The following is an 18,175-nucleotide window of genomic DNA, read 5'->3' as shown; positions in this document are numbered from 1 at the left end:
GTTGTATAAAGTTCATGACAGAAGAACCTGACAACATCTGTATCATACTGTTCTATCAGCTGTTTACTACATGTTTGCTAATAAAACATTACATAATATTAATGATAATGATAATGGGTCATGTTATAATCCGTCTAATTGCCCTGTTAGTCTGAACATATCTAAGAAACCGACAGGGTGTCCCATTGGCATTTTTTCCTCCTTCATGCCTGAGATCGGGCATTACACAAACAATACAACACTGCCATCTAGTGGTCACATTTGAAAACTGCAAGACATGTTGAATGAATCAAAAAGAATAAACTTGAAAATTGGTAAGTTAATTGATAAAGAGTTAAAATTTAATATGTGATAACATATGTCTTTGACAGAACTGGAAAAGTCTTGTATTGAAGGTTCATATATTGTATTTGTCCCCACTGTGGAAGTTATGAGGTAAGTAATCATAACTAGCATGCTAAAAAAAAAAACTATAGAGATATATAGAGATTACAAACGTTGCTTACGAAGCTGAGCAAGAGAATTAATAAACATGGCCAGTAAGTATCACATTCATTCATTAAACGGAGAAACCACAAATTAATGACAGGATTATTTCTGATACTCACCAGCCAATACACACACACAAAAGTAATTGTCACAATTAATGGCCCTTTGCATTATTTAATCCTGTCATTGTCTCTGCCAGGAGTCCATACTATCAGGGTGTCAAAATATAAATGTTTTGTGGTACATTGTTCAGCAGCGAACAGAAATCCCCCTGAGATGTTATACCTCTGGAATGTGAAGATTGATTGTGAAGCGGTTTTGAATCTGTTTGACGAATGCAAAATCGCGATTTTGTGTTGTTTTGACCGTTAATGAAAGTCTTACAGGCGTTTTTAGTTTCACTTTTTTGGCACGAATTGTATGGCGGCAGTTCGCCTTGTGTCATGCAACCTACGCAGCGCAGCTTGTATTCCCTAGTAAAAACACTGTTGTTTTGCATGTATAGGGAGCAGATGTGCTGAAAGGAGAGACCAGGAGTCAGTTAATGTGTTTTAATCTGCAGGAGCAAATAAATACCGGAAACAGTCCATAGAGTCATCCTCCTTTATGCCCCATCCTCACACCCTTCACATAGAGTCAGCCAAATATGTCACCAAATTAGACCTACTGAAGGGATACTGGCAGGTGCCCTTTTCACATCGTGCATCTGAGATTTCAGCTTTTTGTCACCCCGGACCATTTCCTTCAATACAAAGTCATGCCTTTTGGGTTAAGGAATGCTCCTGCCACGTTCCAAAGTCTGATGAATACAGTTATTTATGGTGTCAAAAACTGTGAGGCATACCTAGATGACATTGTCATTTACTCCTCCACCTGGTCTGCATATGTAGATACTTTACGGGAGATATTTCGCCATTTAGAGGGTGCTACTTTGACTTTGAATACGGCCAAATGTGAGTTAAAGCTGGTAAAGCTGTGGTCACAAACTTGGGAAAGCAGGTGGGGCAAGGGCAGGTACATCCCCTGTCTGAAAAGTCCAGGTCATTCTGGATTATCCTGTGTCAGAATGCGGAATAGAAACGCAATATGTAGCTATTATTGTGGATTCTGTAAAGACGTTACTGTTGTAGTTATACAATAAATCCCACATAGCTACTATGTATGATAAGCCATTCAGATGCATATAGACAAATACATACAGGCTGGAGCTCTGAAAATACCTGCCCATTAACATTTCATGAGTCACATTTAAATTCATGTTGATGTGTGTAGAGGTGCTTCAGGTTAACAGTCAGCAAGGACTCAAAATTATTATTCATAGAATCATCACTCTTTATTCTGGTACATTTTTATGGAAATAAAAATAAAATCAAAATCAAGCAGGTAAACAGAAATATCTGCGCTTCATGTACTTTGCAAAACAAGCTTTCAATCAAAACCTACAGTCTACAAAAAGCTGTAGACTACATGTGCACATGTAAGGATAAAAGGACTTAGTTAACCATATACTAATGCAGCAGCTGGAGCATTATCTAAGCCCAAAACTTTTTTATGTGATCTCTAATTGTATCTTAAAATATTATCAACACATCAGAAGTAGACTAAACATGCAATAAATGTAGCAGAAATATCACAACACAATCTTTGATAAGAGGCTGTAACTGAAAATTATTTTTTTAAGTTTGGAGATGGTGCAAATGCAGCAAGAAACTGTAGGTGAACAGTCATACTGAAATATTCAGACCAGAGATGAGTGTTGTAAATAATGGAAATAAAGCTGCTGTTGTGAAAGGCTACAATATGATCAGTTACTGCTGAGCTCTCCTCACAATGTGCTGCCTTTGTTCTTTTTCATTATGGCTTAAGGTACTGAAACAAAGTCACCGATTGAGCTTTGGATTTAAGTAGTGACAACATATTAAAGATGAACGAGGCATATTTTGATTTTTTTTTAATTTTTTTTTTTTTTTTACATTACTCATGTAAACAGTTTTTTAAAATTTTTTTTTATTTTCAGTTCCGATGACAACTGAAAAGAGTATGTACAACTCACTTTAACGACCTACTCTATGTCAATTAACCCAACAATTGCACAATGAAATACATTTCAAATTGGTCCTCAAGTCTTAAGTGAAAAAATACGTATTTCATTAAGAAAATAACAACAAAATGTTCCTAGCAAATGGCAAAATAATAAAAAATATAGCTAACAGAGAATTGCACCCCTGGAGATAACATACTGCAGCCTAAGCAGTCATGACCTTTTGGAATCCAACACCTCTGAAGTCTGGCCAAGATACAGGCATATATGTAAAGCTTGTGAATCTCAAATAACTGTGCAAATTATTCAGAGACAGAAACAAAAAGAAAAAGAAGCATAGAAGAAGAAAACAACTGAAATACTGTAAGTCAAATCTGGCTTTCTGTAGCAATAAGTAATAGTTGCTCTTTGTTGAAGGCTAGCATAATGTCACAGATCCTGTAACTATCCTACACATGCTCTATATTTATGTTACAGGTAAGACGAAGGCCATGTATTACTCAGTTATTTACTTCATATGTCCTAAATCAAAAAATATCCCTTTTCTTTTACACAAATTGCACCCTGAGATTTGATAAAACAAGATGTCCTTCAAAAGGTTGACGTTGTGTCCACAACAGTCCACTAGCTCATATATTACAATTTCAATACAAGCCTCATTAATACAATAATGAAATGACTATTGAAAAATGGTGCACCTGTACTAAAGCATAACATCCTACATTTACAGTAAGACAGACATAAGCAAACAGTACATCTATTACTCGCACTGTGAAGATCACACACATTTCCTAGATAATTTCAGAGGACACAGGTGGTCTCACTGCAGCAGCACTGTGGAGTCAAACTGGTCTACCTTTACAGTTTATAGTTTCAAGTATGATATACTTGAAATCATGCTATAATACTGTTACTGTGTGTGCTGCTGTTAGAGGGAGCAGACAGATGAATGTGCAATGGTAGTACAGCATTCTTGCATGTTAGTGCAAATGCATTATACCATAATTGAATCTTCTACACTTCTACACACACTTTGACATCTTCACTCAGATCTCTGAAATTGGTCTACGGCTTCCGGGGACAACACAACAGCATGTCCTTGCTCACTTTACTGCCGTTTATTCTGTGCCTGTATCAACTGAAAAGCTGGTGTTTCTCACAATAAGCTGACATTTACAGAATACACTCACCAGGAGACACTGAAGTCACAGAACACTTTAGCATTTACAGGATGTTTCACTTTACAGCAGTGACTAGTCATCTGAAAGATAAAAGATATCAAGACATCCAGAAGGACTCTAAAGTCACCTTGTCTTAGTCAATTGTTATAGACGTGGACTTCAGCATGACATCAAAGACAGTGGGGAGAACATTTTTGTCATGTTTCTGGATATAAAGGACAGGACTGAATGTCCCTTATACAATACAAAACTATAGTGTCTGTGCTCCATGGTATATAGGGGAAAATATTTTAAACCACAGTTAAAATCTGAAGAATCTGAGGCAACATGAGAGAATGAATTTCATCAGTGAGACTGAAAATGCATAATTAGTTTGAGGAACAGGCATCATAAGAATGCACTGAAGGTGTTGGTCAGTGGATTCTTACATGTGTTTAAAATGTCTTAAAGATGTTGCACCTCATCCAAGCCACACGCGTGTGTGTGCACACGCACTTGCACAAACCTGATGTACTTAAATCTGATGTCTCCTCTTCATTTATGATACCTCTTCACCAGCAATCTTACTTCCTGCCTCACCAAAACCCATTGCACTATCCAAGAGAAATTAAAATTCATGGTGACCTCTAGGTGTGGATCAGAAGTGAAGCATCAATAATCGTATGTATCCTTTCACTTATTTGCCTTTAGCTTCAGCTGGGCAACCTTAGTTTGTCCCAGTTTGGTCTGAATGTCAACAGGCCTTTCAAAAAAGCTGACTATGGCTGGCTCGTTGAGCAGAGAAGCCAAGACCTGCTCGAACGAAAATGACCACTCCACCTCTGAGAGGTCCGGCCCCGCGTCGTGACTATTGTGGGAGCTGGAGGTGTCTGAGCTCTCTGGCGTGCTAGAGGCTTCTTCGATTGAGGACTCCTCCGCAGCAGAGGTGCTTGCGAGCTTTGTGGACTCGGGTGGGCTGCTCGGCTCCTGCAGCCTCCGTCCCACCTCCTCCATCCTCAGGAGAAGGCTGGTCACATGGGCCACAGCTCGATACAGAGCTTCCTCCTCTGGATCGCCATGAAAAATGTTGTACAGAGTCTTGGAGAACTGGATGAACTGAGTCTGAGATGGAGAGAAAAAGCATGTGATGTACTACATCAGGTCATATTATCGAGACAATGTGAAGTTGAATCTTTTTTTTGCCACTTCAGGAACAAAATGGTCTCCCCACTCCACAACATGGATAGAATTACCTGATTAATACGAGGTAGGTCCTTGATGGTTTCCTCTTTCTTAAGTATTTCATTTTGCCATTGTTTCAGGTAGGCCTGCAGGTCCACCTTTCCTCTACCTGTCAATTTTACCAAGTGTACATTATCACACAAAATTAAGACAATATAGCAATTTTGTTCTAGCCATGGGGTGTTTCTAATAAATTTGGATGTAATATTACCTCTCTCAGGGCTTTTCCTTATCACACCATCTTCTGGAAGATCAAATGCTGAAATTTAAAAGCAGCATGTGAACAAACTGTATGGTTAAATGCTTCAGAACAATCAATGCAGTCAAGACAGAATTATCACAGAATTTAGGTGGAAAAGGGAAAAGGGAAATTTGAGTTTTAAGGGAAAAGAAAGAGTAAAGAGGCTAACCAGTGAGTCTACTCAAGTGAGAAGAGTCTTCAGTCACTGGAATAAAGTGCTGGATTCTTTGTTCCTTTAAGTGCAAAGGACTACCTGTAAAAGCTGGAAGATACTGTCTGTGAGCACACTCAGATGAAAGATAAAGAGACAGAGGTGACAGAGGATCCACTTGAGTAATGTAGATTAAATTTGTTAGAGAATTTGATGAAAGAAAACAAAGATGTGCATATACACCGTGTTATCAGTTTATTAGATACAGTCCAATGCAATCTCATCTACCAGTGCTGCAATCTTTGTGAAGCTTCTAACGTGAAGTTTTTTTTTCCACCGACATGATATTAGAGTTATATTGTGGTTGTAGTTGTGTGGTGGAGGTGCTATATTGAACTGTGCCGTATTTGAATGTGGTCTAGTCATTTAAATGCATTAGGTGGGTTAATAAACTCATTGTTATGTACAGTATTATTACACAAGTATAAAGACATTCATATATATTCTATGTGAAGAAAATGGAGTATTGTTGTGAAAATAAAATGCATTCCCTTGTAAAATGCTTTCTGCCTGTATCATTTTAATTTCTCACTCCACTAATTTTTGAGATGTACAATACTTCTATGCTCCAACCCCCACCACCTACTGTGTGTGCATGCGTGCATGTTAGTTTTCATGCCTGGATTAAACAATTACCCTCACAAGCCAGCAGTGTCATTATATTGGCGTGATAGCTTCGTGCTGCGTTAGAAGCACAGCCCAGCATTTGCCAAGTTTGGTTATTCACTTGGTGTGTCTATGTCATGACATCTGTTGATGATACTCAGGATCTCAACATGATGAAACTGATTGTGGTGACTTTTCCTCTATTGTCAGCAACTGCCTAAAACTTCCATCTAAAATCTAAAACATTATTTAAAATCTCATGGGCAGATGAACATGAACTTTACTGAATAATCTGAATTTTCCATAGGACCTTTGTGTGCACCAACACTACACCTAATTATCACCTTTGTACACACAATAACTAATTTCAGTTTACACATAAGATAGAGCGTAAGGCAAAAGTCCATCATGTTTAAGGGGCCAGAATTACACGGTCCAAACTTCTTGTCAAATGGTCAGATAGCTTCAGAAACTCCCTCCCCTCACACCTCTCTGATATTAGATTGGGGGGGGGGGGGCTGTCCAACCATTTCTGTCCACCCAAAACACACCCACTTCACACCATGACTGGCTCGATGTGCAGAGCTGAGAAATGAGCCAAAGATTTAATCTAACTCCCTTTTTTCATTTGTTACACAACTATTAGTGACACTTTTCATGTGTACAACCAATTCCAGCTCTATTAATGTCTTCCATTTTAAATGATATCGCAACAACAGCCCTCTCTATGACAACCGGCTTTTCCCTTTATGTCTAACTGTTGTCGTTCGAATCAAGTATACACACTTGATTTCCGACATGTTTGCACAACACGCCTTATGAGTATAAACTGTCCCTTACGCCTCACAGATGTATAATTGTAATAGTGCAATCCAAAGTTAATATTTTTATCGCTACTATCTATAATTTTCTCAGAATAGGAAAAACTAAACAAAAAATTTCAGGCTGTGTGGGGTAAGCAGAGCTGTTACTTTAAGTTGAAGATACAACAACACATGCTGTTGTCCTTATAACCGATCAGTACAAATGTGATGTCACTGAGTACACTCTCCTCTGCAACTGAAGCTGATAAGTGAATACAGCTGCTGGACTGTGTGTTTGGATTGAAAACTTAGAGACTCTTTGCTCTAAATAGCCAGTGATTTAATTTCTTTTATCAATGCAGTGTTTGGTTCAAATCCAATGCCTCTGCTTACACACTCATAGACTTTGATGTGGGCTGTCACAAATTCCATGAGTGCTCAGGGCTACCCTACTGTGAAATCAGCGAGTGTTTGAGGGATCTGGTTTCATTTTTCAGCACAAAAACCCACCATGTACAGCGTCATGATGTCAAAACAGCAATGACTATGGAATCAGTGTCATTTAAAAAAGGAAAAAATAAACTTAACATGGAAGGGGTCAGCAAGATGACATTTCCCTTTTAATTATGAGCACACTTCTTGCTAACCAGCACTGTGCATGTGTAGGTACATGTCTGATGATGGCAAGATTTTTGACCTCAAAAATGATGATTTGTCCAACCCGTAGGTACAGAATGGCCTCTCAACGCAGAGTTAAAAATCCAACTTTAGGGGGGGGGGCATTGGAGGTCCATGTCTACCATCTTGTTTGGACAATGACACCCAGATGAGACCTGTTCTTGGTGCTGAAGCAATGTGCGCTCTCCATGAGACATAGAACAAGCTTTTCTGCTTGGTGTTGACTGGCTCGGCACAACACAAACAGTGACTCAGTACTATTCTGCTGCTAAACTGACAGTTGTAATTTGAGCAGCTCTTCTACATCACAGATCCTCTGGGGAGAACATAGCCCACTGCAAAATGCCCTTACAGCTCCTTACACCCATTGTTGCCATGGCAAAGATCTCTCACCCAGCATGGACTATTCTTACCCCTGCCCTCAAGCACGCACTGCCACATCATGCAGACAAGAGCAACACATTCAAGGACAGTTTCTTTCCCCAGGCAATGTGCTCGCTCAACAAATGCTGAATTATGGACTGGATTACTGAAATGACAACTCATACGTTTTCAAGCCATGTTGAAAATAGACTGATGTACCTCTGTCTGACCTTGTGTTTTACTTTAGGCTGCTTCTGTATGTTTGTGTTTTTGCTCTCATGTGATGGCGTTAGGTAGAATCTGGAGAAGTTTGAACCTGCAGCGATCTACCATCACTGTCAATATGTTGCGAAGGAAATGGAGGTTGAAGCTGAAGATACACTAACAAAGTTCACCTTTGTAGTTTACAGAGGGTTAAAGTTGACACATGAAAAATGCTAATCACTTCAAAAATTATTTTTAAAGGTAAATTTAGATTAGCTGCTGCTGGTTTTGTCCATTGTTCATCACTCACCTGGTGGCAGGTGCAGCTTGAAGAGGAATTTCAGCTTATTTGTGAAAGATCCACTGTACAAAGTATCTGCAGGAGAGGAAATGTGCAGTTATAGCAGTGGGGGTAGTGAGGTTACCAGCTTCGTGAGTGAAGAGCAGAGAACAAGTTAACTTACCAAGGGCACAGCAGAACTCTTTAAAGTTGATGAGGCCATCCTGGTTCTCATCTATCAGGCGAAAGACCCAGAGGGAGAGGGTGCTCTTGGTGGTGCAGAAAGCCCAGGGCTCCATTAGGGCAAAGAGCACGCTGAACTGTTGGAAACCCAACTGGTACTGCTCCAAATAGGCCAGGCTGGGGTCATGATGGAGAAGAGCTGGACTCTGTATTGTCCAGTAGCAGCTGAGGAAATGTTGCCTCTGAACAAAGAAAACAAAGAGAAATATGACCTTTCTATTTCTCATTTTTATGACCACTGTCATTTATGCATGATGATATTGAAGATATTGTATTATGTTTTTGACTCACTTTGAACAAATTATAAAGCTCATCAAGGTGTGATGCATTGAATCTGACTTCTTGGGACACCACCCGAATCTATAAAACAGATTTTGAATTAATCCTTAATATTACTGTAACAAAGGTAATTATGCAAATTACTCTAATCAATGGCCACTTACAACATTTTGTTTGGTTGTATCCTCCAGTGTCTGTATCACATACAGTTTGTTCCTCTTCCTTGAGCTCTCGACTTCCTCCGAACGGATGTTTCCGTATTTCTGTAAAGAAACAAAAAGAGTTCAATCAGCCACCACACTGACATCACTGACTGACACTGACACCGGAATATCTCGCAGTACCTCGTAGGCTTCTCGGATCAGATCACTGATGTCTACATTCAAGTGGGATGCTTTATCATTATTGCCCACTGAAGCTTGCTGCACTGTTGGAGGCAAAGGACTGTCTTTGTTTGTCACACTGTCAAAGAATCTAAAAAAATAAAACATCAGAGATAGACATTAATTCACAGTGATAATGTTTAAAGTATGCTGATCCTGCTTTGTTTGTATTCACACAGACTTGTTGAGGATGGTGACGGCCTCTGCATCATCGTGGCAGCTGATCAGAGCCTCCATGTTGTAGTCCAGCACAGCCAGACCGAGCTGCAGAATTGCTTTTATGCCGTCATAGAAGAAACAGTCCACCACGTTCACAGCGCTCTCTATGGGCAGGACACTGATGAAGAGAGTGAGAAACCAGGACAAGGACACAGATGAGAAGAAACTCAGGTCTGTCATGTGCTCCACCAACTGGGGGAGGTTTTCTCGAATCAGATCCTCGAACACCGCCTGGTCGACCAAAGCGCCTGAAGAAAGATGGGCACATTTGAAAGAACAATTTAATTCCTGAAATTATTAAGATTTTATGTCCTAAAATTTCCAGCAGAAACTGTATCAGACTGGCATCCTTTGCTTCCCCTCTCACCAATAATTCGACGGTTAAAGTAATCCGGCAGCATCCTCTCACAAACGGCTACTAAGAGCCAGAAAGCCTCTTCTTCTTTTGCGTAGAGCAGGAGAACTGAGGTCAGAATGTTCATGGCCTGAGCAGGAGAGAGGACACACTTTCAAGAAACAGACCATTTCAGTTCTAAGTATAAAATTAACTGCAAAGATGAGGCCAGTATGAAGAGTGTCTACCATTGACATTTGTCAGTGCCTTTTTGAAAATATTTTCAATGGTTTTCTGTGACTTTTTTTTCAAAGCACTTGGCCTTTTTAAAAATAGCCTCTGCTTTTCAGGGTTGCGGCACAATGTCAAAAAATTGACTAAGACAAGGAGACAGGCGTTACAAGTCTGTACCATAACCATCACCTCATCTGTCATTGTTAAAATTTGCAAAAACAAAGGATAATCGCACATAAAATACCAATAGAAATGAAGTGAATAGAAATATAATTATATAATTATTAGAGAGTACGGCTTCCTGGTAATTGTGTTTTTGTGTGCAGGTGTTTCATACTCATATTTTTCAGTGATAACAAACCTCTGTAAAGGGAACCATAATTGGCTAATGACTGTCACTGCATTTTACTTGGAGCCTCTAAAAGCTGTCAATCAGGGCTTTCTTGCCTGCCTAAAGAAATCAAAATACCTGGCAGTATCCAATTTTAGGGTTCCTGTAGGCATAGGCAGTAAGGACTCTGCGCAGAGCTGATATTCCTGTGTCACTCTGAAATGCAGGGTGCTCTGGCAGAGAGCGGTGCAAGTCTCTTTCGATTTCATCTGTAGCCAGAGTGCTTGTGCCCAGAGACTGTTCAACCAGCTCAGTGTAATAGCCGGTGTGAGTGGCCATGTCATTCACAGCTCCTACGAAGCAAAACCACAGTCAGTCCAAAAACAACTGCTGCAGTGATCCCACACCACTATTTTTTACTTAATTATTTATGTTGAGTGAGCACTTGAGTACATAACACTTTGAATCATGCCTTACTTTGTAAACAAATCACTGATGCTGTGTATCACTGACGTATGGATTTGCATAACATGGCAAATTTAATGTTTGACGTATAAATACCTGAAAAAAGCATCCACAGCTCTCCCCTCAAGGCCTCAGGAACACCACGAACAATTAAGTCTCGTGTCTTCCTAGTGAAGAACATACTTGTGCCACGTCCATATTCAGAGAAATGGATATTCCACGACTGCTCTTTCATCTTCTCTTTCAGCTGTCAAACACCCAGATAGCAATGTTACTGTCAATGATCTGCAGCACACGCTTTATCTTTATTTATGTCCACCACTGAATTAACTGGACACCAACCCGCACACCACCATCCAGCAGTGCATAGATACAGTATATTCTGGTGTATTACAATTACATCAAGTTAATCGAGTCACATTTTGTCAGTTAATGTGGTGCTTTTTCCACAAAATGCCGCTGAAAACAGACACATGCTTGATTTGAACAGAACTGTGGTATTTACCATTTTGGGGTCAAGGTTTTCAACGTCCTGGGGGTGGAAAACAGTCATGAGAGCCTCTGTGCTTACAGCCTTGCTGCTGTCTTTCTGTCCCACCATCAGAGTTACATCCTCTGGATTGTCTTCAAAGTGGTTGATGAGTGACTGGCATTCACCTCGGATGGCCTTAGAGATAAGGACAAGATCATTTCTTATTGTCAGAGGCCACTTCAAGAGTAAGAAAAAAGTAAAATCTCATAAATAAAACTGCAGCTAAAACATGTTACCTCTGATGAAGCGGAGTGCTGAGGGCTGGGACTAATGCCACACCTGCTACGGATTGTGTTGGCAAGCCGCTGGTAGTCCCGCACCTCAGAGAAACGCAGCGCCCTCTTGCCTCGCACGCACACCGTCAAAGCCCTGCTGCCAGTGTCTGGCTTCTCAACATTAACAACCTGGAAGAAAGCAATGTTGGCAGACCAGACAGACACTTTTGAAGTTTTCTGCTATTCATCAGTATGCAGGGTGCAACGCGAGACTGTGCATAATTGGAAGTGTTTTTATCGATCCAGTAATACAGTCTTTGTGTGACTTCACCTCTCGCATCGGAATGATGACATGGCATTGGCTTCCATCCTGACTGGCAAAACACAGGTAGTTCTCAGACAGACAGATCTTGCCAAGTGTGTTAAAATGACTGAAGGGCACCCACAGGAAGCTTTCGTGCACCTCTAACAGGTTTTCCTCTTTGGGAAGCCTGAAAAACGTCCGGAACTGCACACTTTTTGCGTGAGCTTCTAGGCCTCTGGGGGTGGAGTGAAGAAGAAAATAGTTTCATGAGCAGAACATCACATTGAAGTTTTCTAAGAATATCCTTCAAGCAGCCTCCAGAGTCACAATAACCTCTACATTACAGTCTCTATATTGTCCAATTGTATTTTTATTATAACCCTTAACTTTTTTCTTAATTATAAAGCATGATTCTAACACTTCAATATCAAATCAAATGTTGGCTGGAATGTGTAGTAAAAGTGGTAAAAGGAAACAACTACAATAAGTTGCTCTTGTGTAACCTACCTGAAACTCAGGTGGCAAGTTAAAACAAATATCATCTGACTCAAGTCAGACTTCAAGTTTATACTCTGGTTCTTCCGGTTGCCAGCCAGCACTAACAGGATCATGTAAAGCTGTTCAGTGTAGCAGACAGACTGTACCTCTTGGTAATTTGCAGGGGGTCAGAGAGTGCTGGCTCTCTCTGGAAGGCCTCTTTGTCAAAAAGGCGCTTGATAGAGTAGTCAGCCAGCTGTTCCATGATAACGAAGGTTTCATTAAGGTGCAGCAGCATGGAGAAGTAGTGATCCTCGCCATGAGCCAAGACATGGATGCTCTCAGTCAGAATAACGTGAGAGGTTTTCTCCAGCCTCCAGATCTCATCCCAGGAGATGACCAGTTTCACTGCAGAGTCATTACAATAAATAAAAATGAAATTGGTGATTAAGGCTCAGAGATGAAAGGACAGTGACAGCGAATTAATAGGTAAATAGGTGTTGTGAGTATTGTACAATTCTGTTCTCATTTTATCCAACAAAGTCCAATTTCTCATTAATTAAAATACCAGAATTTCTCTGTTGTAACAACATATTTAATGATGCCATTACAAAACACTGCTAATATCAAAAAATTCCTAAAACATCACTCGGTGTAACTACTTATTTATTAGCCACACAGTTTTTAAGTCCAGCTCCACTACAATGGCCATCAAAGCCCACTATGGCAGCCTACCATCAATCAACATTATCAAGACAAATGACAGCGCATGTCAATAAATGGCACAGAAATGGCTTACCCTCAGCTCCCAGCAAGTATGAATAGAAGCACAGGAAGTTAGTGCTGAGGTAGAGCCAGCCCTGGCAGGGCACTTTGCCTTTCCAGTAGCTGCATGAGTAATATGTGACCAGCTTTTCCTCTGGTGGCAGCTCAAACCACTTCTCAAACCTCAAAAGTGCTTCTCGGAACTTCTCAGGATCATCCTCCAACACCAGGGACATCTTTCCTTCCTCAGCAATAAGACCCTAACACATGAACCATAATGGGTTACTGCAGGGTCATAATGAAACAATGCATCGTGTTCATCAAAACTTCTGTAATAATGTCTTTACCTGAACAATGGAACAGTTTTTGTAATCATTTTTATATTTACAGCTGGGTGTGCTGCCCCCAAATGGGCAAAAAGTCAGTTAACTGCAGTTTAAGTAAATGACGGTCAGAGACCAAAGTTTAAAAAGGATTTAGAGGCCATTGCCATATGCAGTATTTTATGGCATTTTAATTACAGCCCTGATGAAAGATTCATATGTTTAATATTTAGCTGTGTCGGATGTTCTGAGCCCCCTGTTAAATAAGGATATTCTTATTGGTCTTACTCTAATCTTGCCCTGTACAAAGCTGGTGATGTCTTCACTGGAGTCAAAAACGGAGAGCGTCCTCATGATGTTCTGCTGCAGCCAATCCCAGTGCTGAACAATCTCCTCTTTGGTGACACCTGACCCAATATCAAGAGTGAGAAAAATTAAATACCTTAGTAAAGGTGGAGCATGCTTTTATTTTGAAAGGAATATCATGTTTGTTTGTTTTTTCTCTGAAGAGTAAGGACTTGTTTTACTGAAATGATGGAAAAGGTGATAAAACAAGTCACAGAAAAACTTTTACTGTTAATTCTCACATTAACTAGTTAGAATACTGGCGTAAATGTGATTCTGTGATGAGTGTTTTTATGCTATTTTAACGTGACCTATTGAAGTGCCAGAAAAGGATGAAAATACAGTGACATACCACATGCTATTGACCAGTACACTTGTGAGTCTGGTGTGTGGTGAAGAATACGGTAGGGAGCAACTTTGGTTGTGGAGTCCAATACAGTATCCAGAGTTCCCACAAGGAGGCCTGTAACATACAGCACACTGATATTTTTAACCTATCCTGATACACATGACCTTCAACTATGTGACAAATATCAGATTCGGCTCACCACTTGTTCTACCAGTGAGCTGCCAAATAGTAAAGGCTTCAAAAGGATCTGACACCATTCACATAATTTATGTTCTCATCAGTTTAGAACAACATCGCACAGCAGAGGATAGGCTTCAACACATAAAAGATACTTCAGACATAAGAGGCTCTTGTGGAGAAGCCTTCAAGTGCAGTATGGTCTGTACCATCAGGTAGTATTTAACCACCATCATTAAACCAGCCAGAGAGGACAAAGGTCCTTTTGTCTTCAGCTAGGAAACCATCTATTATCATTAATTATCTATTACCTTATGGCTGTCACACTGTGGCACATGGTTAGAAACTGTGAAACTGTGCAATCATTGGTGGTATTACAAGCAGTACTTTATACTGACAGGTGGCGGTGGTTTTCAAAGAGCAGTAAGGACTGTCGTGCAAATAGGTTTTTTTCTCAATCAATAACTCATTGAACAATTGAAATTGAGGACCTAAGGGTGCACTTGATGTGGCATAAAGTAAAGGAGAATGCTGTTATCTAACAATTTCTAACAGTTCAGATAGTTATTTTGGATACGCACGACTCTTTCCAATAATTAGGAAAATTAGAGTACAAAATTCAAGTTCAGTTACCGTCCCTCAGGGGCTATTTGACTATATATATTTGACTATGAAAAGAGTTACATTTGAAATTAAGATATAAAATCGGTAAGATTTGATAAAACAAAAACAAATCAAATTCATAATTATCCATATGGAGTGGTGCAAACTGAGAACTACTGCTTCTTCCCCAAGACTCATTTGAAAATATCAGTAGGTCTGATAATAATATTGTTGTTACTACTGCTGTTATTACATTTTACATGCTTTTTGCCACTTATATTTATTCACATTCCCAAAGGAAGAAAACAGGGAAAATCCATTATGTCAGCTCTACAAAAGATCTATAGTAGGGCGTAGTAGGGCAATTTTTTTTTTTCTGAAAAATTTCTTCAGATAACAAGTGATCAAAAACATACTAATAATTAACAGATTAATCAATAATGGAAACAACCGTTAGTTCCAGCCATACCCTGTTGAAACAATAATTTTCTCTCCATGCTAATTACATACCATCTAATTTTCTCAAAGCAATAGCATATGCTTATTTACAGTGAGACAGCTCAACTAAGCTTCAGTGTCTCCACAAAGTCAGTGACAAATACACTGCCATTACAAATTCAAGTGTTTTCTTTCTAGCCTCTGGGAGAAAGTGCTGCAAATATCCATAAACTGGATGAACTATCATGTGGCACAGCAGCAAAAGGTAAAGGGTTGGTTATACTTTTGAAGATGGACTGGTAAGATCAGTATGGCCCTACAACATATCATACATGATTCTGAGTCTGCTTTTGTCAGCTGGTAAATTCACTGAATTTAATTCAGTTGTGACTTGAATCTAAATCTGACACCACAATAAAAGTTTTTAGGCCTATGTCAATCCTGTAACCAAACCACAGGTAACGGTGCAGTACAATCAGTAGGAAATGAGGTGAACTGTGCAGTGGACAGACATACTGTGATTTCACGTGTGACTTCCTTGTCAACTCAGAGCTTTAACAAACGTCAAACAAATAAAATAAGGCAATATGTGGACACGTACACTCAAACAGACGTTCACTCAAGCAGACTGCAGTGACAACACCGAGAAACCAGCTGTTCACTACCTAAGCTGACTTGACACTTAGCTTCTACCTGTTGCAAGGAGGATTTTTCTATGTAGACGAATGGGCTATACAGCAGCAGTACCCGCCCTACAGGCTACACGGCGGACAGCACGTTAGGAAGCAAATGTATGGCGAGTTAACCCGTTAATAACTTGTTTTTTTAATGTGCTTTGGTAAAGCTACAGCATCTGTCCTAAGCGTGCGAGGAGGCGATAACATGACCGCTAACGTTACCTGTCAACCCGCCACCACCTTCTCCGTACCCTCGTCTCCGTTGCAGTACGAAATACTCGTTATCCTTCTCGGTGACCCATAGTTTAAACGCGTTTTTCAGCAGAATCTCTTCAGGTTTGAGCCACATCTTTCAAATGTCATGGAGTTATATATCAAATCCAGCTGTCATGTCACGGTTATCGGTTACGTAGCCCGACATCAAACCCGTGGACATTTGTTTGTGTCCGAATCCCTCCCTTCACACGTCGACAAGAATCGCTGCCAAAGTCGCAAGGAATTGTGGGATTGTAGTTTCTGACGAGAAGGCGGTCGTAAGAGACTCATTCTCTGAATGGGGGGGGGGGGGGGGTTATTGAGTAACTGGTGAAATAATTTCTTCTGTGTTTTCTGATCTTTAATTCATAAATATTTTAATAGACATTAATTCCTTTTTGTAATCAAATCTTTTTTGCTGTGTAGGTGCAGCAACACCATATAGTAGAGCCATATAGTCTACATATATACACAGTGTAGGTCCCCTTACCAAACAGCTTTTTCTAAAATACTAAAAAAAAGAAATCGCTGTGAAAAATGCATGCTGAGTTTTTAGTTTTCTCATTTAATTTAAATATTTGGTGATTATGTTTTAATTTTGGCCAAAATAATATTTTAAAGAATTTTTCCACTGAACTAATGCCAGATTTTTTTTTTTTTTTGTAAATTAGGGACACAGGGAGGGCACACAGTATCTAAAGTTTTTAGTTACGACTGAGGAGAACATTCCCTTATCAGCAGTATCTGAGCTCCACTGTCCATAGCTGTCTGTGTCAAATGTACCACCACCACATAAATTAAACATGATTCAATTTAATTTTCCATTTGATTCTTGCCAGCAATTCTAGGGAAACTTGAATAACAAGGAAACTTTATGAAGTTTCTCCAGGTTACCTAGGAAGGTAAACTGTAACAGACATATTTACAATATGTCTGTGCTGTGCCTATATTATTATACATCTCAGGTTAGCAGCTGAGCACTCAAAGTTAAAAAACAGAGCATGTAATTGTCACACAGTAGTGCGGTTCTTTAAAATACCAGCAACCCAAAGGTAATATCTACTGTTAAAAAAAACCCATCCACGATGAAGTTTAAAATATTTATTAACAATAAAATGGCAGGCTAGGAAGAGTGAAACAAGCACTCATAAGTGTCCTTTAAAATGGCGATGCCAGAGTCCTATGCTTGTGTTTAATGTTCAGAGAAGATACTGTCCTATTTATCCTGGGAGGTGGAATCCAAGGTGGTCAATACGGCCGCTGGCGTATTTGGCATCCTACTCAGTGTGTCCCCTCACCATACGGAAAGCTGCCCCTCCACTCTGCTAAGCTGTTAACTTTCTTTAGCAGGCGCTGAATCAGGTAGCTCAGCCTCCCATCTGGATCATCCACAGCTGCTGCTATCCATTCCTCGTCTCGAGCCTTAGTGTGTGGGTGCTTCCTTACCCTCAGGGCGCAGGATGTAAAGTGGGTGGCCCTCCAACAGCTGTGTTACCACCACACATGGCTCTGGGGTCCATCTTGGGGTCAGCTTTCCTCTGGCCCTCCTCTAGAAGATGCGAATGAGGAATCGCTCACCTGGAAGTAGGGGTGTCAGCTTGGGCAGTTGATTGTAACAGGCATGAGCCTGTTCTTGCTGTTGAGTGTGCTTCTTTGCCGTCTGGTACGCATGGCTCAAGGCTTTTTGGTGCTGTCCCACCCAGCCTTGTAGGGTGTGGGTCTTCACTGTGGGGCTCAGGCCGGTCACCCAGTAGACGGGGAGTCTCGCATGCCTCCCAAAAACTACATAATGTGGAGTCATCTTTGTCATGCTATAGATAGTGTTGTTGTAGGCCTGGAGGAGGGCTGGCAGCTGGTTGGGCCATTGTGCCTAATCAGTGTCTGCCAGGGAACTTAACAGCTTCAACAT

General features: G+C 40.2%; 1 protein-coding gene across 4 annotated transcripts; it reads right to left on the bottom strand.

Moving 5' to 3' along the window:
* Positions 1 to 1,815: 1,815 nt before the first annotated feature.
* On the bottom strand, positions 1,816 to 16,456 carry tbc1d8b (TBC1 domain family member 8B). 4 transcript variants are annotated; one of them, XM_022762406.1, is made up of 21 exons: positions 16,234 to 16,456; positions 14,120 to 14,230; positions 13,711 to 13,829; positions 13,134 to 13,359; positions 12,502 to 12,742; positions 11,885 to 12,092; positions 11,575 to 11,742; positions 11,312 to 11,473; positions 10,903 to 11,053; positions 10,480 to 10,694; positions 9,810 to 9,927; positions 9,405 to 9,690; positions 9,185 to 9,314; positions 9,005 to 9,103; positions 8,853 to 8,921; positions 8,503 to 8,743; positions 8,349 to 8,414; positions 5,343 to 5,435; positions 5,144 to 5,191; positions 4,944 to 5,041; positions 1,816 to 4,812 (listed from the first exon to the last, which is right to left on the bottom strand). In XM_022762406.1, exons 1-21 carry the CDS (start codon positions 16,358 to 16,360, stop codon positions 4,384 to 4,386), a joined length of 3,405 nt encoding a protein of 1,134 aa, XP_022618127.1. In that variant the 5' UTR covers positions 16,361 to 16,456; the 3' UTR covers positions 1,816 to 4,383. The 4 variants fall into 4 exon arrangements, with proteins under 4 accessions (XP_022618127.1, XP_022618129.1, XP_022618130.1 ...); XM_022762408.1 differs by lacking the exon at positions 5,343 to 5,435; XM_022762409.1 differs by lacking the exon at positions 14,120 to 14,230.
* Positions 16,457 to 18,175: the final 1,719 nt, after the last annotated feature.

Source organism: Seriola dumerili, unplaced genomic scaffold (genome assembly GCF_002260705.1).
Source record: "Seriola dumerili isolate Sdu_G_001 unplaced genomic scaffold, Sdu_1.0 BDQW01000449.1, whole genome shotgun sequence".
Classification (NCBI taxonomy): Eukaryota; Metazoa; Chordata; class Actinopteri; order Carangiformes; family Carangidae; genus Seriola; species Seriola dumerili.
The sequence above is the reverse complement of the archived record's forward strand: the minus strand, read 5'-3'. Positions and strand labels throughout refer to the sequence as shown.